The sequence below is a fragment of the Narcine bancroftii genome, chromosome 3, assembly GCF_036971445.1.
Source record: "Narcine bancroftii isolate sNarBan1 chromosome 3, sNarBan1.hap1, whole genome shotgun sequence".
In the NCBI taxonomy this organism is placed as follows: Eukaryota; Metazoa; Chordata; class Chondrichthyes; order Torpediniformes; family Narcinidae; genus Narcine; species Narcine bancroftii.
Genome location: NC_091471.1, coordinates 335,408,533 through 335,431,285, shown reverse-complemented (window position 1 = coordinate 335,431,285; position 22,753 = coordinate 335,408,533). Strand labels below are relative to the sequence as shown.

The following is a 22,753-nucleotide window of genomic DNA, read 5'->3' as shown; positions in this document are numbered from 1 at the left end:
GCATTCAGGAGAGAGATAGGTCAGCTCGTTAACAACGACAACCTTGCGGTTAATGTCAGCAAAACCAAAGTGATTATTGTGGATTTCAGAAAGAAGTCCTTATTGAGGGCTCAGTAGTGGAGAGTGTCAAGAACTTCAAATTCTTGGGTGTCAACATCTCTGAGGATCTGTCCTGGAGCCTCCATGTCAATGCCATCACAAAGAAGGCTCGTCAGCAGCTATACTTTGTGAGGCATTTGAGGAGATTCTGTATGAAACCGAAGACTCTCGTGAACTTCAATAACTGCATTCTGCCTGGTTGCATCACTGTCTGGTATGGAAGCACCAACTCTCAGGACAAGAATAAACGCCAGAGTTGTTAACTCAGCCTGTGACATCACAGGCACCAGACTTCACTCCATCGAGACATCTATGAGGCGGTGTCTTAAAAATGCAGCCTCTATCCTCAGACCGCGTCCCTGCAGAGGATAGTGAAGTCAGTAGAAAAGACCATTGGGGACTCTCTTCCTGCCATGAAGGACATCTACAACACTCGATGCAGGTGAAAGGCAATAAACATTGTGAAGGACTCCACACACCCCTCAAGTAAACAGTTCTCCCTTCTGCCATCTGGTAGGAGGTACTGTAGCACTCTGGCCCTTGCATTCAGATTGGGCAACAGTTTTTTTCCCCACAAGCCATCAGACTCCTGAATTCAGAACATATGTATACAGTATACTGTGGACTTTTACCTATACATCTTAATATTTTAATATTTCAATGTGTTTAACTTCTATTCTAACTTATATTTATGCACATATGCTCCGTGGTTCTGGAGAAACGCTGCCTTATCTTTACTGTATGAACAATAAATAAAGGTGACTTGACTTGGATGTTTTCCACTGTGAAAACCTTGCAGAGAATACCCTACAGCCAGTGAAAGACAAGAAAAAGAACCAAGTTATTTCCAGTTGAAGAGCCACGGGTATCTAAGGTGGTGTACAGGGACCAGTTTTGGTTGAGTAGTGATGGTTCAAGCATAGGCAACATGAAATTCGCCCAAAATAAAAGTACTGCAATATCATTGCTACTGGTGCAATTGTACTTTTTCCAAACTTTATACAACTGCCTTGATACTTAAGGAATGAAGCAAATTGAATGTTATTAAAATGTGACTATACCATGGGAGACAAATTGATGCAATACATTCACCAGGAATACCAACTTGGCTGTATAATACAGAGGCTTGGATACATTTGCATTAAAATGTATCCAAATTTGCACCATGCAAATGATTTTTCCAGGAAACATGACTTTTCATCTAAAGCATTCAATGCGACTATCATGTACATCTCAGGTGGAAATAGATTTAATGCAGACTATAGCTCCTACCTACAGCTCAGAGAGAGAGTAAAGTTCTCTCTGATACAAGTTACTCACTTTTGGATCATGAATAGAACATTACAGCACAGTACAGGCCCCTCGGCCTACAATGTTGTGTTGACCTATATAGACCTATTCAACAAACTAACCCTTCCCTACCTCACACCTATAACCCTCTATTCTCTTGCATCCATGTGCCAGTCTGAGTCTTTGAAATGTCCCTACTGTACCAGCCTCCACCACCATCCTGGCAAATGCATTCCAGGAACCAACTACTCTGTGTAAAAAATGTATCCCTGTTGACTTCCCTGAACTTTTTTCTTTTCAATTTGTAGCTTTCAGCAATCCTATCTATCAATATGGGGAGATAGAACAGTACAGAAATGGGCCCTTCAGCCCACAGAGTCTGTGCCAAATGTCATGCTGAGATTAAACTGAAAATCTGCTTCTTGCACATAACATATCACTCCATTTCCCAGCTTATTCATGCATCTATCTAGAAGCCTCTTAAAAACAACAATCACATCTGCCCATTCCAGGCATCCACCACTCTCTGTGTAACACACATCATCTAGTATGTGACAATTTCACTCTGGGGGGAAAAAAGATTCTGATAATTTACCCTATGTATGCCTCTCATAATTTTATAAAACTTCTATCAGGTCTCCCTCAGAGAAAAATGTCATGAAATAAATGGATCATCTTGCAATGTATAAAACACATGACCCAAAGCACTTTTTAAAAACAATATCAAACCAGCAGAGATGTCAGGATAGATGACCAAATGATCATGACCTTCAGTTTCAGCTAGGATTGGGCATCAGATCATTTCAACATTTTAATCATTTGCAGTTGGCACAAGATGACTCAAAGTTATCCAAAGTGAAAACAGACCCTTTAACCGAACTTGTCCAGACCAACCAAAATACCCAAACTAAATCCACCTGCATGCTTTACATGAAGCCTAACGACCTGATGAAGCCCAAGGAACACAGGAACAACTGATCTCCGTATTTCAAATAGATTGCTGTTCTTTAATATATCAGATTTCAACTGATTGGCAAATTGCTGGTACCTTCCCCAATTAACATCCAAATCAAAAACACTTGATTCAAGATTAATTAGCAATAAATTTACAATAAATGGAATGGAAACAGCTCTCCAACTTCTTAAAATAAAACACTGATTAATAAGTCAGCTTCCTGATACTTATTACAAAAAGGAAACAGACTCAGTAATTCTATTGCATTGGAGTGTAATGAATACTACAAGTGCTCCTGCTTCTAGATCAGGAACAATGAAACTTATGTCCGGTCAGAGAATGTGAAAGTCAATAGCCATTTTCAAACAAGCCCAATATAAACTGCAGGTTTCCAAAATTATATATTTCACTTTTACAATTATCAGTCAACATTTTCCTGCCCTCCAGGTGTATTAAAATGTTCTTTCATTTATAATCCCCAACGTTTTTGTTATATTGAAGTACCTGCGCTGGTTCAACATTCCCATTGCTTTTCACGCCATAATAATAAGCAAAGACATCTGCCATGGTTGTGCTTTGAGTGGCATCTGAGGCAGGATCTGGGAGAAGATCTTTGATTTCTTGCTCTGTCCACACATAGAACGCTCCTTCTTTTTTCTCTGCAGAGTTGGCTGAAGGGTGTGAATCTGCATCCTCGGCACTGTAGAAGCCGCCAGACTGCAGAGGGATGAAACATCAATCATTGTCTAAAAACATGCAACAGGTTCATCAACAAAAAAATATTGAGGACATTTTTCTCACGTTTTTCCAAACCTTGAACCCAACTGGTAGACAAACAGGACTGTTTTCTAGTTAGGTACTGGGAAGACTAAGGCTAGCATCATGGCAGCATCCACACGTCGAAGCCACTGATCCCCATACATGGTCTTTTCCTGAGCCATATATCAATCAAATCAAACCCAAAATAATTTTTAAACCCTAAATCAAGAATGAGAGTTTGAAGGATGGAAGGAGACTTAATACAAGATTATGAGGGGCTGAGATAGGGTAGGCGGCCAGCATTTTTTTTCTGAGGCAACAATAGCAAATACCAGAGGACATCCATTTCGGAAAAATGAAGGGAAGTTTAGGGGAGATGTCAGAGATATGTTTATTTATTTATTTATGTTTAAACACAGATTTGTGAGTGTCTGAACTGTATTACTGGGAGTGGAGGTGGAGACCGGAACAATAGGGAAATTCAAAAGACTCTCGGATAGGCTCATGGATGCAAGAATAATAGAGGGTTATGGGTGTGAGGTGGATTAGATTGTGGTGGAGTGGGTTTGCATAGGTCATCACACATCATGTTCTAAATCCACAAACAATAAGTATAAATTACCACAAGAGAAGAAATTATAGTACATATGAAAGGATAAATATGAAAGGATAAGTTGCACTACAGAGAAGAGGTGGAAAACTTCATGAAATGGTACGAGAGTAACAACCTGAGTCTCAACGTAGACAAGATGAAGGAGATGATTGTTGACTTCAGAAGGACCAGGAACGACCACCCTCCACTACACATCAATAACTCTGTAGTGGAGAAAGTAGAGAACCTCAAGTTCCTTGGAGTCCACTTAACTAGTGGCCTATCATGGACTCACAACATCTCACTTGGCAGGAAGGCACAACAGCGACTGTACTTCCTGAGAAGACTAAAGTGGGTACGGCGACCGGCCACCATCATGTCAACCTTCTTCAGGAGCTCTATGGAGTATCCTGGCAGGATGCGTCATAGTGTGGTTTAGTGGCTGCAGAGAAATGGATCAGAGGATAGTGGCAGAGAGGATCACTGGAGTCTCCCTCCCCCCACTCATGTGATCTACTGGGATTGTTGTTCGAAGAGGACTCGCAAAATAGTCGAGCACACTTCCACCCCGCACACAGCACCTTTTAGCTGCTCCCATCAGGAAAGAGATATGGGAGTGTCAAAGCCAGCACAAGCAGGCTTGAGGAATAGTTTCTTCCCACGGGCAGCGAGACGGCTGAACAAGCAAAGGAACTGTGCACACTAAGTATCCAAGACTCTCATACTTAGGAAACAAGATGCATTTATTTATTTGTCTACAAAAATACTTGTCCTACTTATGTATTGTTTGTCTGTAAGTGTTTTATGTTAGATTGTGTGCCTGCAGGTTTTGCACTGAGGACCAGAGAATTCTGTTTCATCGGATTGTACTTGTGCAATCAGATGATAATAAATTTGTCTTGAGATAAACACTCACATTTGTAGTTAGTGCAAAAAAATGCAATGTTGTAATAGAGGAGGTCAATCTCTGGTGGTCCTGGAATGGTGTTCTGGTGAATGGAGGGTTCAAGAGTCCAAGAGTTGTTGGAGTTCTGGAACCTAGTTTTCAGGCTTCTGCACTTCTGCCTGAAAGCACCAGAGAGAAGAGAGCTTGACCAGGGTAATGGTGATCCATCATAATGTTAGCTGTCTTCTTGAGAAAGCCACTCAAGGTACTTCTGCAGTGGATTGAAATGAGGGGGTGGCTGGAAATTGATTAGGTTTGCAACTTTCTTCAGCCTTCTCCATTCCTGGCCACTTTAGTTATTAAAGCAGGTCATGATGCAACGAGTCAGTATATTTTCCACAGAACACCAGCAGAAGTTCACTTGAGTATTCAATGCCGAACTTTCTCAAACTCCTTGAAAAGTACAGGGCAATGGTATGCTTTCTTCGTGGTCGCCATAATATGCTGCCCCCAGGAAAGGTCCTCCAATAAATGGATGCCCAGGAAACTGAAGCTACTAACCCTATCCACTGTTGTCCCATCATTGAAGACAGGTGCATGAGACCTCAGCCTCCCCTTCCTGGTCCACAATAAGCTCCTTGCTCTTGCTGTTGATTAGAGCAAGAATGCCATGCTGGCCCACCCAACCAGACTGTCAATCTCCATCATATATTTTGACTCCTCATTACCCGACATTTGGCCAACAACAGCTATGTCCTCATCCCCACTATAAAGATATGATACTTCCAGACAGCAATATTGCCTGTCTGCATCACACCATATGCAACCTGCTTCTAGAATTCTTATCAATACAAAGTATAAATAGGACCAAGGAGCTTCAGGTGACCTCAAGTTCACTGAGTTTGGAAGACGAAGGAGAGCAAGAACAGAACTGGATTTGACAAACGCAGAGGGAACAAAGTCATGAACAGAGGTTTCAATGACAAGGATGCCGCATCCTCAGTGAGCAGTTAACTCAAATCAGACAAGAAATAAAACATCAAAGAAAACAAGGGTTTATTTCAAGAGAGGGAGAAACAAATCTTTCCAAGGTTTCCTTCTGAACACTTTGAACCAACCTTAGAAATGGCAAAATTAAAGCAGCAAAATTATATGCATCTCAAGGACTAACAGGCCTGGTGTCATTTCCTTTGACGCATAACTGCACAGAGATCTCTAAAATTATTAGAGGATTTGACAGGGGGAAAATTAAATAAACTGTACACTGGGAATGAGTGATTAAATGCCTGTCATTTTAATTCTCCATCCCATTTTGGTGTTTCGGCCTGTGATCTCTTAAACTGTTACAATGACAACCCAATGTAATTGGAGTAACAAAGGGTCTTGATTGATTTCTACAGCTGGGAGGGAGACAGCTAACTTCAAGTAAGTTGACTTCTGTCTGTATCTGCCATTCATCTGTGATAGAAGCTCAGCCTTTTTTCCCCCTCCTCCTTTTCCCCCCATTGGGAGTGAATGAGATTCTGGGACATGAGGAGCGGAGTTACAGGGAAAGGTTAAACAAGGGAGGAGTTTATTCCCTGGTGTCAGCAAATGAGGGGAGATTTGATAGAAGTGTACAAAATTATGAGGGGCATAGATAGAGTAAATGCAGACTTTTTCCTTTGAGGCTCGGTGAGACAAAAACAAGATGGATTATGGGTGACATTTTTAAAGGAAACATTGAGGGAACTTCTTTCTGCAGAGAGCAGTGAGTGTGGAACGAGCTGCCAGCTGCTAGTGAATGCAGGCTAGATTTCAACATTTAAGAAAAATAGGGATAGGTCCACGGATGGGAGGGGTATGGAGGGCTATGGTCTGGGTTCAGGTCAATGGGACTAGGGAGAATAATAGCTCGGCTCCAACTCGATAGGCCAAAGGGGCTGTTTTTTGTGCAGCTACGTTCTATGCACATCTTTTTATCCTGCATTTTCTGACTCCTCCATTCTTTTGTTGATTTTTTTACTCTGTAACTGCAATAATTCATTCATTCATTGACCAAATAACCTTGTTTATAGTTTATCCCTATTGTCACTCCAGTTTACCCTTACTGAATACAGCCCTCCTAACCCACCCTCCCTCTACAGCCTAATATGCTCCTTTTACCTCCTTCCCTGTTCTGAGGAAGGGTGTTCAATCTGAAATGTTTGCAGTTTCTCTTTCCACAGTTGCTACCGGTTCCAAGTACATCCAGCATGTTCTGGGTTTTTTTTTATAGCGTAATGAAATTCATTGTTTTATAGCAGCCTCACATTGCAAATGTTCACATAAAACACCTTACAACGATAAGTGAAAGTAGGGAACAGAAAAGCACAAGAAGTAGTTAAGAAGGCAAGGGGTACACTGGCCTTTGCTGGAGGAGGAAGTAGATTTGACAACATTTTACAAGAGCATAATTGTCCTGTCCGGCTGCATCATTGTGTGGTCCGGCAGCTGCAAAGCATTGGACTGGAAGTCAATTCAGAAATAATTAAAATGACAAGAACGATCACTGTGATCTCAAGGCAGAGGGGCATTGTAACAAGATAATTAGGCAGTTATTTAAAACTGAAGTCTATTGGAAATTCTTCTCACAGAGCTCACAAGTCTCTAAGTTCTGTACCCCTTTAGGTTAGAGAGGCTATGGCGAACTGACGCAGAATACGAACTGAGACCAGGGTGGTCTTTATCAGATTGAACAGCACAGCAGGCTTGAGGTCTGAGTGGCCTATTCTAGCTTCTATTTCCACGTGGCAAAGAACTTTTGAAACGTGGTAGCTTTTGTAATACTCGTTATGTGGCTATGACTTTCTGAATATTCAAGATCAAGATTCAATTTGTTATCATAGTAATAAAGCAGTGTAATTCAGGAATCTAACCTTCTATCCACGATTCCGAATACTGTCAACCTCCAAAAACCAGCACTTTATTTGGTAATAAAACGCCTGATCTGCTCGCTCCTAGCCCCCTACATCCCCCCAGATCTCCCCCCAACCCCCCGCCCTAGCTGTCAGTTCACTGGTCGCCCTCACACCTACCCTCAATCTAACCCCCAACGCAGTAGCAGGGGTGCAGTGTTGTCGAGACCGGAGTTCATTCACCGCAGTGTCTGGCAATGGCTCAATGGCCGTCTTCGTTACCCAAATGTACGTCCGAGAGATCAGAATACTCTTCAGGAGGCACGTGTGGATATATCAACGGAAGTCCGCAGAAGACTTCATGAACAGAAATACAGAAGCTACGCAGCAAGATTCAAACCACTATTAGCCACCGAAAGGATGGCCAGATTACAGTTTGCTAACATATATTTAAAAGAATTCTGGAAAAAAAGATCTTGTGGACAGATGAGACCAAGATTAACCTGTATCAGAGTGATGGCAAGAGTAAAGAACTCCCAAGATCCAAAGCATACCACCTTTGCCATGCGTTGCATCTTGCAGTGTAACCTCTGCATTTCTGTTCACAAAATCTTCTGCAGAAGTAGTCACTGTCTGCCTCCTCAAGAGTGTTTCTGATCTATCAGAGATAAATTTGGAGTCTTCCAGTCTCTTTGCGATTACTGAGCTTACCAGTACACTCTTTCTTCTTACTGAAGTTCCAAACTGTTGATTTTGGTAATCCTAAGGTTTGGGTGATGTCTTTTATCATTTTATGCTGGTTTTTCAAATTTTCCTTTTTCAGCCTCATAATGACTTCTTTGACTTTGACTTTCATTGGAACAACTCTGACCTTCACATTGAAAAATGGCAACTACACTTTCCAAAAGTAATCAAAAGCTGAGAGCCAAGCCTATACCTGCACCAATGAAGCAAATAAACATACCTGAGAACTCACAAACACCAATGAAGCCAAATGACCCAAACCTTATGATTCCTTGAATTGGGGGAACTATGTATAAAAAGTGGTGTAATTTCTACCCACTTCAAAAGTCTTAAAGGATTGGTGGTTTGGTGCTTCCCAACTTCAGATTTCATTATTGGGTGGACAATAGGCGTAACCTTATGTTCTTGTTGCAATTTCATAATCAAGTTGACTGTCCTGCTTAAGTAGAAATGGAATTAAATTCCATCAAAAATGTTTCTATCTCAACAATTCTTGAGTCCCCTCTTCCCTTTGTTTCATATAAACTAACTGACAATCTGGTTGTTCAAAACAGTTTAAGAATATGGGTGCAGTTTAGAAGATATTTTGGATTTCAGGGCTTTTCCCTTGTAAGCCCCATTTTACTCAAGCAGGAGTCTGCTTTTAATAATTGGTATAGATTGGGTATTAAATTTTTGAAGACCTTTTTATTCATAACAACTTATGAGCAATTGGTTGGAAAATTCAATTTACCAAACGTTCATTTTTTCAGATATTTACAAATCAGGCATTTTATTCAATCTCAGATCCTTAATTTTCCTAGAGCTCATGAGATGAATCTTCTTGATACATTTTTCAGATTTACAACCTTCCGGTTATTTATGACAAATGGACTGGTTTAAGGCACGCCCCTTTAGACCAAATTAAGAATGCCTGGAAGCAGGATTTGAACCTTTTGCTGTCCAATGAGATTTGGGACTCTTATTGTCAAACCGATTAATACTCAATCGCCACTGCCTTCTGCAATTCAAAGTGGTACATAGGGCCCCACACGTCTAAAGTCAAATTATCTCGTCTTTACTCAGATACAAATCCTCGGTGAGATAAATGCAAAATAGGTGATGTTTCTTTAATTCATATATTCTGGACATGCCCCAGTTGGGAAATATATTGGAGGGAAGTTTTTCAAACATTATCAGTGATTCTCAATTTAAAATTAGAACCAAATCCCTTAGTTTCTCTTTTTGGAACCTTTGGAGAAGATTAAATGTCGCATTTTATCTTTGTTGCTGGCCAGATATGCTATTTTGATTAAGTGGAAAGATAATACCCCACCTATTCAGGACGTAATGTCCCGTTTAAATTTGGAAAAAAATTAGATACACGATGAATGACTTAAACATTAGATTCTAAATGTTATGGGGCCCGTTCATGGATTATTACCATCCTCTCTAGGTTTTGCGTTGATGCAGAACTTCGGCACTACGTTGTCCCACTTCAAAGTGAGCTACTTTGTCTCATCAATATTAATTTTCAACCTTAGGGTTAGGGGTTTCAAAAAATTTAAATTTATTATGTCCATTCTTTATTATTATGGCTGTGCTTTGGAAATTCATGTGTATGATTAATCTCAATGCTTTTCCTTATTTTCTCTTTTCTGTACCACTTTCCATAATTGTACTGTACAAACTTACTATTACTGAAAATCAATAAAAAATATTTTAAAATGAAAGAAGGACCTGGCCCATTCCAGTCATGGTAAAGCAAATTGCATCAACACCCATCAATTCCTACAGCCACTCCACAATAAGAAGGGCACTCTTGCATCTAAAACTAGTTCATACCAAGTTGCTACATTTCTAAAGGACAGAAAGAACTAAACTAAGGAAGTTAAACCTTTATCGATTACTGGTTAGTCATCATCGGATGCCCTTTGACAATCAAGGGGGGCTTACTTTTGAAAGGAGAGGGTGCACAGACATGAAGGACAATAGCTGCAACGGAAAAATTATCTTGCTGGAGGATCTCGACCTGAAACTTTGCACCCCATTAAGTTATACCCCGGTACGTTTTTGAAAGGTTGGAGGAAACTGGAGCCCTCGGAGAAAACTCACACAAACAAGGGGAGAACGCACAAACTCCTTACAGACAGTGCAGGATTTAAACTCCCGATTGCTGGCGCTGTAAAGGCTTTGCGCTAACCACTTCACCATCCGTGCCGCATAGGACTTTTATCTGCACTAAATTTCATGAGCCATTGTTCTGTGCACACAATTTTTCTAGTCAATGAAACTTATAGTACATTCAAGTTCAGGTTCATTATCATCTGATTATACAACTACAACCCAATGAAACAGGCTCTCCAGACCATAGCGCACACACAAAACACACATCGCACAATATATAAAGATCACATAAATAAATCAAAATAAATACATATAAATATTTGGGATGAATAACTTGGTCACAGGATACTGTTCATCAGTCTTTTCACAGCCTGTGGGAAGAAACTATTCTTCAGCCTGGCAGTCCTGATTTTGATACTCCTTTACCTTCTTCTTGATGGTAATGGGTTGAAGAAACTGTGTGCTTGATGGAAAGGGTCTTCCAGAATTCTTTGAGCCATATTTAGATACCGCTCTCAATAAATGTTGTCAAAAGAGGAAAGGGGGAGCCCAGTTATCCCCTCAGCTGTTTTAACGATCCTCTGTATAGACTTCTGTTTTGTGCATTATTGCACATTGACCTCCTATTTCTGTTAGTCCCTTCCCCCAGTCTTTCTCTTTCCCTCAGTTCCCTATCCCTTTCCCTTCCTTCTCCTAACAGACAGCTACCTTTCTTAGCCCTCTGCCCTCTCTTCTGATCAATTTTCAGCTTCCTATTACCTCTTAACTGTTAGCCTGTACTCCCACCTCCCCTTCCTCTTCTCTCATCCTCTCCCTCCCCTCAACTGTTTATTCAGGTGTCTACCTGTTTTTCCTGTTCCTGTCGAAGAGCTCAGGCCTGACATGTTGGTTACCTTTTACATCCTATGGATGTTGTGTGATCTGCTGAGTTTCTCCAGTACTTTTGTGTATTTTGCTTTATTAGAACCATAGAGCACTACAGCACAGAAAAAGGCCCCTTCAACCCTTCTAGTCTGTGCTGAACCTTTTCTTTTTCTTAATTCCACTGACCTGCACCCAGTCCATAGTCTTCCATACCTCTCCCATCCATGTACCTGTCCACATTCTTCTTAAATGTTAAAATTGAGCCCACATTCACCACTTCAGTTGGCAGCTCATTCCACTCTCCTACCACTCTCTGTGAAGAAGTTCCCCCTAAACTTTCCGCCTTTCACTCTTAATCCATGTTCTCTGATTTGTATCTCACTTACCCTCAGTGGAAAAAGCCTATCTACATTTACTCTGTCTCTTCCCCTCATAATTTTCAATACCTCTATCAAATCTCCCCTCATTCTTCTGCGCTCAAGGGAATAAATCCTAACCTGCTTAACCTTTCCATGAAGTCCGGGCAACATCCTAGGGTTACGAGCCCAGAGGACCCCAAAACCTAGCAGCAATAGATATTCACCAAGACAAATGGTTACTTGAACAAAAGTTGCTTTTAATTATCTTTGAACATGAAAACAGAATCACACTTTAACTTAACTTAACTAACCTAACTTCACCCCCTTCTAATTCTAAGTGCACATATGTGTAATGTGTGTGTAAGTTCAGAAAAGTTCTTTGGTTCATAGTCCAATCTCTCTTCTCATTCCTCCAAGTTCACTGGATGCAGGCAATTCTTATACTGAGCATTAACATTTATAAAGTTAACCAGGTTTTTGTGCTTGAAAGATAAATGGTTACCACTCAGGAAGGTTCTTATTTGTTTTCAGAGAGAGATTTGTTGTTCCAGGACATCCACAATTGATGTACTTCCATCAGCCACTTCAGTGTCTTGCTGACTAAACTTGCCCCTTCAGGGTTCTCCAGATGATAACCTCTTTCTTTCAGGTCACCACAGATTGGCTTTTTGTTTATCTTATTCCAAGTGAAACATCAGACAGCCAGTCCTCTCCTCTTGCATGAACCATAAGGGCTTTGACCAGGCTGTCTTCCAAATGGGGTTTTCCACAAGCTTTCCAGCTTGTCCTGTTCCAGTCCCAACGGCTTCTGCTGGCTGTAACACTGTGGAAGTGATCTCTATCTCTGTCTCTCTCTCTCTCCCTCTGAGAGGAAGCCTGTTTGACTCTTTCTGCTTGCAAAACCACATGACCCTCTTAGAACAACAAGTTCTCTTCCAGGCAATATACAGCTCCAACCGCTTTCCAGCTTGTCCTGTGGTTGTCCTGTTCCACTGACCTGCACCCAGTCCATAGTCCTCCATACCTCTCCAATCCATGTACCTGTCCACATTCTTCTTAAATGTTAAAACTGAGCCCACATTCACCACTTCAGCTGGCTGTAACACTGTGGAAATGATCTCTGCGTGTGTCTCTCTCTCTGAGAGGAAGCCTGTTTGACTCTCTCTGCTTGCAAAACCACATTTCCCTCTTGGAACAGCAACCTGCACTTAGACAGCCTGTGGCTCCCAACCTAATTCTCCGAGTCCTTTCATCTGTTGCTTTTCAAAACAACAATTCATTAGTTTTTTTTTTAACTTTATTTATTCGTTCAAAAAACAAATAATATATGACATATGCAACAATTAACCATAAACATTAACTTTTTTTATATAGAAAGAAAACAAAAATAAAAGACCACCCTCCCCTTCAGCCAACTCTCCTAAGGAGAGCCATAAAGAAAGAAAAAAGAAAGAATATTAAAGAAAAAAATTAAATATACATATTAAGATCTAATCAATATAAATTGAAATGTAAATATTCTGAGTATAACAACCACTTATTAACAAAAAAATTATAATTATCACACGAAACATACGTGATTTTTTCCATTATTAAACAATATTTCATCTCATTATGTCATCTATTAATATCAATCATATTTGTATCTTTCCACGTACTAGCAATACAATTTTTTTTATTATGGCCATTAGTGGCCATAATAATTCTTTGATACTTTAAACTAAAATTTAAAAAATTTAAAATTGAAAACAAAGAGTTAAAAAAACGAGTACTTAAAAGTCTGGCCAGAGAGGTCGAGATTACACGTCTAGACTCTACGCCATCTTGCCACACCCCCCCCAACAACAATTCATTAGTGAAGTCCCTTAGGCACTCCCCAAAGCTTTTGCAAAGGCATTCAGAGCCGGCCTGTGTGGCTTGAGCAGAGCTCCAGTATTTTAAATGAGATCCGTTCTGAAATGTTTGTATGTGACCTACACTAAAAAACCTGCCACAATTTATCTCCCAAAAACATATCTATATACAATACAAAATACAACATAATCTGTCACACCACGAAAAACATTTATTGGCCTGGTTGCCTTTATATTCTAGAGTGCTCTGTCTGAAAGGGTGACAGAAATATATTCAACATTAATTTCCTTTCAAAAGGGAACTGGATCAATATATAAAAAGGAAATATTCACAAATTTTTAAACTGGCTATGGAATGGAAATAACATTTTCAAAGGAGTTTGTACTTTCTCCCCATGTCTGCGTGGGTTTTCTCCGGGGCTCCGGTTTCCTCCCACCATTCAAAATGTACTGGGGGGGGGTGTAGGTTAATGGAATGTGAATTGGTCAGCACAGATTTGTGGGTCAAAATGGCCTGTTACCATGCTGTATGCCTAATTTTTTTTTAATTAAACAATGAATTTTTGAAAAAATTAAATTTAAATTTAAAGAGCTGGAATGTCTGTGCAGTGCACAATTCCATAATTGGCCTGAGTCCTTCATTTTGCTCAATTAAATGGGAAAATTAGCTAATATTTATTTTCTGATTATTTTTTGTGCCATTTACTAGAAAGGAAGTGCTGATGTTAAAACATAAAGCGAGGTTTCTTCCAAGAGCACCCAGTGAAAAATAACCCAGCAAGAGTCAGCACCAAAGCTTCCAGTGAATCTAGCTCTATCCGAGATCAGCAGTCAGTCTGGAGCCATCACTCAATGGAGGTACAAGAGACTGCAGATGCTGGAATTTGAAACATTGAACAAACTGCTGGAGGAGGTCAGCAGGTGAGACAGCATCCAGCATCTGCCTGGTATAGAGGATCGACCAGAAGCACAGACTATTCCTCTGCCTCCACAGATGCTGCCCGGTTCGTTGAGTTGCTCCGGCGGTTTGCTTTCTGTGCCATCGCTTGGTAAAAGGCTCAACCTAAATTGTTGGTCTTTGCTGAGTAAGATGTTCTCAGCTCAGGAAGGCATAGACAACCCTCCCCCTCTAATAATTGACACAAATGGTGAAGGTGGGAAAAAATGATGACTTACCTCATCACTCAAATCTCGTGAGACGTAGAGCAGAATATCTCGAGCAACATCTGCGAAGAATGTGTCACCAGCAATCTGCAGGAAGAGGCATCACCGTTTAGATTGAACAGCTAGCTGATTAGGCAGAGACACAGAATCTAGTTAATGCCAGAGCTTCAACCCTCTGGAGAATTGTGAAGCAAAACTACATGGTTTTGATTAATCTCCCAGGTACACAACATTCAATTGCTGAGCATTGAAAAGCTGAGGCATTGCTTTTTCTCCAGTCATGGCTGGGAGCATTAATATATGTCAAGCAACCCTGGGCGAGATTGTCTTCATCTTCTATTCTGCAATCCTCATCTTCCAGCAACATCTGTAGGAGTTTGCGTCCTTTAAATGTGGCATGCCCTCAACTCCCATGGACAACTCTAAGACATGGACCTTTGAAATTTACTACACCAAGTAATCCACTGCTTTTCAACTCACTCACTGAGGAGGGAAAAAAGAACAAATATCCAAGGTTCAATAAACTGCATTCACATTGACAGGTACATTGGGTGATTGTTGGGGGGGGGGGGGGGTTGGAGGGGAAAAATACAAACCCAAGTTACTTGAGAGAGATAGTACTGCTTCACCCCACCTTGGTTCATCATCAAAACTATGTCTCCATTAAAAAAATAGAAACTGAAATCAATCTAGGGTATAGAGGAAGTTTTACCAAGTGTCTTGTTCGAGTGTTCAATTTAACAGTGCAGAAGATACTTCAATCTAATCCGTTTCTCTGCCAGATTCTCCATGACTGATGTGAGCAGTGCATGAGTGAAAAGACAGGCTCCACTCCCAGGAGAATTGAAAATTACACCTGCTTTGTTGCAAAAAGACAATTTGCACACCTACATAAACTGACAGCCCCTAGGAGATGCTCAATTCTATAGTCAAAACCGTTAGCGGTTTCAGGGTAATCCTGAAGCCAAACAATAAACAAGAGGTGAGGGAACAAAAAAAAAACAATCCTTTCATTTTGAAGACAGACAATTTTCACAATGGCTTATCCAGTGAAAGGTTAACAAGTTACCTCCCTCTGAAGTATTCCAGGGAGCTAAGTGTAATGAGATTTATGTCTACTGTTTTATTCCGAGGATAAGCAGCCCTAAAAACAAGTGCCTCAATGAGTTCTCATTTCCTGAAACTGCTGTCAGTTATTGATTTCAGTGAGTTGCCACCTGATTAATGCTTTTTAAAAAACCACTCCTAAAATAGTTCCAAATGTCACTCAGAAGCAACAAGGGAAAGGAAAGTGGGCAAGCGACTGAGAAGTGCTTAAGATTGTAATTATACCAGAGATACTGATTCCATGCCCAGTCACTGACAGTTCCTGGCTGCACTTCTGACTCCTGCCAGAGCGAGCTCTGTCAGTTCTGTGACAGAATGGATCAAGACCCACTGTCGAGAATCAAATACAAGAACCATTAAACATACCAATGCAGCCTGGACTATTGCAGATGCCACCTTTCAGATGGAATGCTAGCTGAGGTTGTCATCTGCCCTCTCCAAAGGGGGAAATAACACATCAGATGTCCGGGTGAATATTTATCTCTCAACCATCAAACAATGAAACAGATTGTTTGCTCATTATGATGTTTATGCTTGTGCAACAAAAAAGGCTGTAACTACTTCAGACCAATCACTGATAATGTTTTTTTTACTGCACGTCTTTCTGACTCAGTATTATTTTTAACATCTTCTCCATAGCTGCTTAGAAAATACATACAAAGTGCATCTCCTATAGAGTTACATTTTTAATATGGAGAGACTTTCTAATGTTCAAATGCAGAAATGTTTGTGTTGTGAGCTGACAAGGTAGTCAAGCTATACATAGTACTGCAGTTTTTTTTTAAATCAGCATGGGGTACAGAAGTACAGAGAGTGATCGGGTAGAACAGAGCAAGGGTAACATTATTTTACTGGTTAAACAAGAGGGTCTGCAGATTCTGGGTTCCACTGCAACTACCAGAGTCCTTCTCCCGACCCCTCAGACTTATTTCCTCCCCACCCTCTCCCCTTCCTTCTGTCAGAGTGCTATGCTGCTTAGCCATCTGCCCTCTCCCCATCACTTTTCAGCTACCACCCCCCCACCCCATCAACTTGTGATCCTCTCACTTCCCTTTTCTCTCCTCCCTGCCATCACCTTTTAATTCAGACATTTACAAATGTCTTTCAAATTCCCGGCGAAAGGCTAAGGCCTGAAAAGCCAATTGTATTTTACTTCCTAGGGATGCTGTTACCTGCTGAGTTCCTGCAGCACTTTTGTATATTGCACTATTTAACTTGTGTGAGGTTCATTCAAGAGTCTGATAAAAGTGGGAAAGAAACCATCCTTTAAACTGGTGATCTCACACTCTGGAATCTCCTTTCCAATGGGAGGTAGGAGAAGAGAGTGCAGCTGGAGTGGGATAATATGGGGTTGGTAGGTGGAATAGTGCCTACCCTATATGAACAAAAACCACTGGAGTACAAAAGCAAGTGATGTATCAGTTAGATTTCGATTTTGATTTATATTTCAGATACACATCACACACAACCAATATCCTTTTACCTGCGGCCAAGGCAGAATTACCACTTAATGGTAGTGCAAAAATTGTACAGAACATACATGTAAATAAATAAAAAAATGTAAACTTGAAGTACCTTGTTTAGTCTCCATTTAGAGTACAGCCATTTGCTTTGAACACAGAGTTTCAGGAAGGCTACCATAACTATATAGTTCTTGATCAACTATCACTTCCTTATGCCTTGCACCAACATCTCTTTTTTTAAAAAAAACTCGTCGTCTTCAGTCCTTCTCCATTGGGCACCATAATTTGGACCCAACCTAAGAACAAGTGCAGACCAAGCTGCGGTAAATCTTAAGAATTGAATACTACTCCTATCTGGGCATTTGGCTTTGGAACAATATTTCAATCGTAAACAGATGCCAGAGGACATCATAACTAAATATTATTCAACTTTTTGAGGTATCATGCCATGGACCTTCCTTTCTGTGCATTCTTTCCTCCAACCTGCCTGAGCCCGGCTCCCACCCACTTACCACTTCACCTACAGTTTAAACTAATTTTACCGCTCACAACTACTTCTAGCTCAATTGAATAATCGGCAATCTGCAATGTTAATTCTTTCCATGGGTATTTCATAACCTGCTGAGTGTTTCCAGCCTTTGGTTGCTTTTTATTTCAACAAGTGGGTTAAACACGAAATACATAGTTATCTGTACCGGACGGATGGCAATCTCTTCAATCTGTGGCGCCTGCAAGCTCACACCAAGACACAAGAGCAACTTGTCCGTGAACTACTCTTTGCAGACGATGCCGCTTTAGTTGCCCATTCAGAGCTAGCTCTTCAGCGCTTGACGTCCTGTTTTGCGGAAACTGCCAAAATGTTTGGCCTGGAAGTCAGCCTGAAGAAAACTGAGGTCCTCCATCAGCCAGCTCCCCACCATGACTACCAGCCCCCCCACATCTCCATCGGGCACACTGAACTCAAAACAGTCAACCAGTTTACCTATCTCAGCTGCACCATTTCATCGGATGCAAGGATCGACAACGAGATAGACAACAGACTCGCCAAGGCAAATAGCGCCTTTGGAAGACTACACAAAAGAGTCTGGAAAAACAACCAACTGAAACACCTCACAAAGATTAGCGTATACAGAGCCGTTGTCATACCCACACTCCTGTTCGGCTCCGAATCATGGGTCCTCTACCGGCATCACCTACGGCTCCTAGAACGCTTCCACCAGCGTTGTCTCCACTCCATCCTCAACATTCATTGGAGCGACTTCATCACCAACATCGAAGTATTCCAGATGGCAGAGGCCGACAGCATCGAATCCACGCTGCTGAAGATCTAACTGCACTGGGTAGGTCACCTCTCCAGAATGGAGGACCATCGCCTTCCCAAGATCATGTTAAATGGCGAGCTCTCCACTGGCCACCGAGACAGAGGTGCACCAAAGAAGAGGTACAAGGAGTGCCTAAAGAAATCTCTTGGTGCCTGCCACATTGACCACCGCCAGTGGGCTGATATCGCCTCAAACCGTGCATCTTGGCGCCTCACAGTTCGGCGGGCAGCAACCTCCTTTGAAGAAGACCGCAGAGCCCACCTCACTGACAAAAGACAAAGGAGGAAAAACCCAACACCCAACCCCAACCAACCAATTTTCCTTTGCAACTGCTGCAACCGTGTCTGCCTGTCCCACATCGGACTTGTCAGCCACAAACGAGCCTGCAGCTGACGTGGACATTGCACCTCAATAAATTTTTGTCCGCGAAGCCAAGCCAAAAAGAAAAAAAAAGACATAGTTATACATCATCTTCTCCCCATCTGGTTATGCCTTAATATCTATCGGCCACTGTCCCACTCCTCCCTCAGATTGTTTTATACTGGCAATCATCCCTCTGCGCTGATGCAAGGTTTTGACTGAAACATCAGTGTATTCCCTCTGCTTCCACCAATGCAGCTTGACCTGTCGAGTACTTCCAGCAATTTGGAAAAGTGATTATTGACTGCACCGACAGAGTACAAAAGGGAAATGAAGACATCTCTGACCTCATTAACTAGAAGTTCATTAATCCTGCAATTTTCCTTTTAACATTTCCCAGAAGAACAATGATACAAATCTGGGTTTTGCAATTAGTGGAAGAACCTAAGGGGAAATGGCAGAGCATAGATAGACAAAAATCAACTTGGATCATTTTTTCAAATTTATTATTTTTCACACTATGAACCATATTAATTAAAATACACACAAACATTTCCCTCTTGAATACACACAGTGGCAATTTCTCACTTCTTTTTCCCCCTCCCTTCCCTCCCACCCCCCTCCAAACCCATTAAATGTTCAACATATACAATACAATAAACCCATTAAACAATGTCATCACACAATGAAAATAAACAAGAAAATTGTGTCATCTACTTTTACACACTGGGTCAGTTCATTTTGTCTTCTTCTCATTCTATCATTTTAGGGGGTGGAAGTCCGCGGTAGGCCCTCTCTGTTGTGTTCCAAGTACGGTTCCCAGATTTGTTCAAACAATGTGACTTTATTTTTTAAATTATATGTTTTTTTTCCAATGGAATACATTTATTCATTTCCATGTACCATTGCTGTACTCTCAAGCTCTCCTCTGATTTCCAGGTTGACACTATACATTTTTTTGCTGTAGCTAAGGCTATCATAATAAATCTTTTTTGCGCTTCATCCAGTTTGAGGCCTAATTCTTTACTTCTTATATTACTTAGAAGAAAGATCTCTGGATTTTTTGGTAAGTTGCTTAACCTGGATTATTTTAATCCCTTTACCACCCAGAGTTCTGCCAGCAGAGATGAGACCCCTCTGTGACCAATGATCTCCATCACAATTATAATTCCAATAATTTACATCTGCAGCAATTCCCCCAATTATTTTCAATATTCCCCAATGCGTTTATTACTATATGCAGGAGTACAAGGTACAGACACAGCCAACAGGCAGGCAAGATTAATCAACTAAATCATATAAAACCAAATAACCATAAATGGACCATGCAAGAAAGAGATAAATTAAAGGATAGATAAATAAATATTCATCGTTCCAGTTAGTGCAAAGCAATAAAAGTAGTGTTTCAGTAGTGCAAAGAGATCTTTTGGTGGTTCCAGTAAAGTTTCTGGTTAGGATTAACTAAATATTACAGCACAGAAGAGGCCCTTCAGCCCACAATGGTGTGTCAACCTATGATCTCTATTCTACAATAGATAGGGGTAGTTTCAAGGCCTCATAGCTGTTGGATAAAAATGGTCCTTGAAGCTGGATTTCAAGATTCCACAACTTCTTCCTGAAGGGAGCAGTGAGAAGAGATTGTGATCAGGATGATAGAGGTCATTGGTGATGTTAGCAGCGCCTCGTAGACGCTTTCAATGGACAGGAAGTCAGTGCTATGACGGCCCTTCCATATTTCTTCTTGGACACCCCTTCTGGGGGACAGCACTTTACAACATGTGCCATTTTTAACAATCTTATCAGTCAGATGAAGGGACTTCCTCTAGACTTAGCATGCAAGGTGCTTTGGTAAGGATTATGCTAATGCTCTTTGTTCCAGTTGGTTGAAAATATTTAAGTATCAAGCTGGTAGAGGAGTCTAGGTTCATGCAGAACAAATCACCTACAATGTTATACCTCTCCCTGCCCTGTCTGGACGTTTCACTTTACTATCTTTCCACTTGTTAGCAAAAGTAATTTTCATCCTTTAAATGAAGAAATCACACTCTGCAATGTCAGAATATTTTCATAAACCTTCCATTTAAAATGACCTGGCATAAAACATTGCTATAATAAATAGAAGCTTGGAATATCTCAATATTATTGCCTACTGAAGACAAAAACAACAATTTACATTTATCTGGTACCTGTAAGACAATGAAGGTCCCAGCAATTCGCAAAAGTATTCGAGAACAAATTCTGAATTAAAATGCAAATATAATCAGACAGGTGACAAAGCACTTGAGAAGATAAGGGGGCTGGAAAGGAAGACCCATAGCTCAGATTCAAGCAGTTGAAGCAAAAGTATTATTGAAGTCCCTTTCCATCCAGCATACAGTATCTTTGACCCACCGCCATCAGGAAAGAGGTAAAGGAGCATCAAAATCAGGACTGCCAAGCTGGGAAATAGCTTCTTTCCTCAGGTTGTTAGATTGTTATCTGTAGCTGAGTAAATTATTCTGAAATAATCATATAAATTATTTTACATTAAATATTAAATATTTGGTAATAATATTAAATATGTGATTATTATGCGCTGTGTATTGTGTGTGTTTGTGTGAACACCATGGTCTGGAGAAATGAGCTGTCGTTTGAATGTATATGTACAGCTAGACAATAATAAACTTGAAATCATACATTTGAAAAAATTCCACAAAGAACAAGATGTCAGAGAAGCAGGAAAGAAGGAGCCTGAGTGGTGAAGTGTGACAGGTAAGGCTAGACTCTCCAATGACATACAGATTTGGACTTAAAACTAGTGTTTGCCTTTGAGAGGTAAGACTTGCTGCTTGGAACCAAACAGATCCATTCATGCTGTCATCAGGCAGCTCGCTGTTTCCTGCTCAAGTTGCTTTAAATTTAATGTTAACAGATTTGGCTGCAGCATCTATAGCAGGAATGTCAAGCTAACCTTATTGTTGTGATATTTCTCATACTTTTGATATTTAGATCATTAAGATGCCAGAACTTCAAGCAATTCTATTTTCCACACTTACGGCCTACCACAAACCTGCAGTTTAACCACCTGCCCTAAAAATCTCAGCATCTCCGTATCAAATTGTGTTCCATTTTTCTTTCACATATTCATCAATACTCCTCAAATCCCCTTGCACTCACCCATCTACAACAGGGATCATTTACAGCAAGCGATTAACCCTCCCAACCAATCCACAAAGACGAGAGTGCAACGACCCCTTGCGCAGAAAGATTAGGCTTCGCATCTCTAAAGCAATGTGAACTGAAAGAAATATATGGGTGCTTTCCTGCCAGATAAAAGCAAACCTAAAATGTCTCTAAAGGTGAGAAGAAAAGCATGCTAGCTTTATATACCAATCTCAGTAATATCAAATAATGTTGGTGAAATATTCAACTGGCAAAGTGCCCCTCTTTATAAACAATGTAAAAAATGTCAGTTGAAAGCAGAATCTAGGTAAGAACTAAAAGGGGAAAAAGTAAAATAGATACGTGGGAGGAGGGTGATGTCAAGTACAAGCAACCGCAGGAGCCAATACAGTATTTTACTGGGATTCATGTGCCAGCACCCCCCCGCCGCCCCCCCACGTGACCATGAGGAAATGTGCAGTCTTGGTCGCCACAGTTTTCATTACTATCATCATTTTAGGGGGGATGGAGCTACTTTTCATCAAGAGTGAATCTTTGGAATAGACCAGATATTTATATCTTCACAAATCTACTTGCAATAATAGTAATTTAGGCTTCTGCGACTTTACAGAAGCAAGGTTGAATTGTTGGGAAATGTTGAACAGATAAGGACCATACCCTGGAGCCTTTGGAAAATGAGGGGAGATTTGATTGAGGTACATAAAATCATGAGGTGCATAGGTAGGATAAATGCAAACAAGCATTTTCCACTGAGGTTGGGTGAGACAAGAACTAGAGGATGTGAGATAAGGG

The 22,753-nt window shown here is 40.8% G+C and overlaps 1 protein-coding gene across 27 annotated transcripts in view; it reads right to left on the bottom strand.

Moving 5' to 3' along the window:
* spata20 (spermatogenesis associated 20) overlaps positions 1-22,753 on the bottom strand; it is a 352,217-nt gene that overhangs the window by 291,353 nt on the left and 38,111 nt on the right. For all 27 annotated transcript variants that reach the window (XR_011354678.1, XR_011354681.1, XR_011354685.1 and 24 more), the window contains 2 exons: positions 14,560-14,634; positions 2,849-3,061 (listed from right to left, as the gene is read on the bottom strand). Coding sequence is in view for 21 of the 27 variants with exons in the window: in XM_069929404.1 (XP_069785505.1) it covers positions 2,849-3,061; positions 14,560-14,634 (288 nt within the window). In the remaining 6 variants the exon portion in view is untranslated. The remainder of the gene's footprint in view (positions 1-2,848; positions 3,062-14,559; positions 14,635-22,753) is intronic.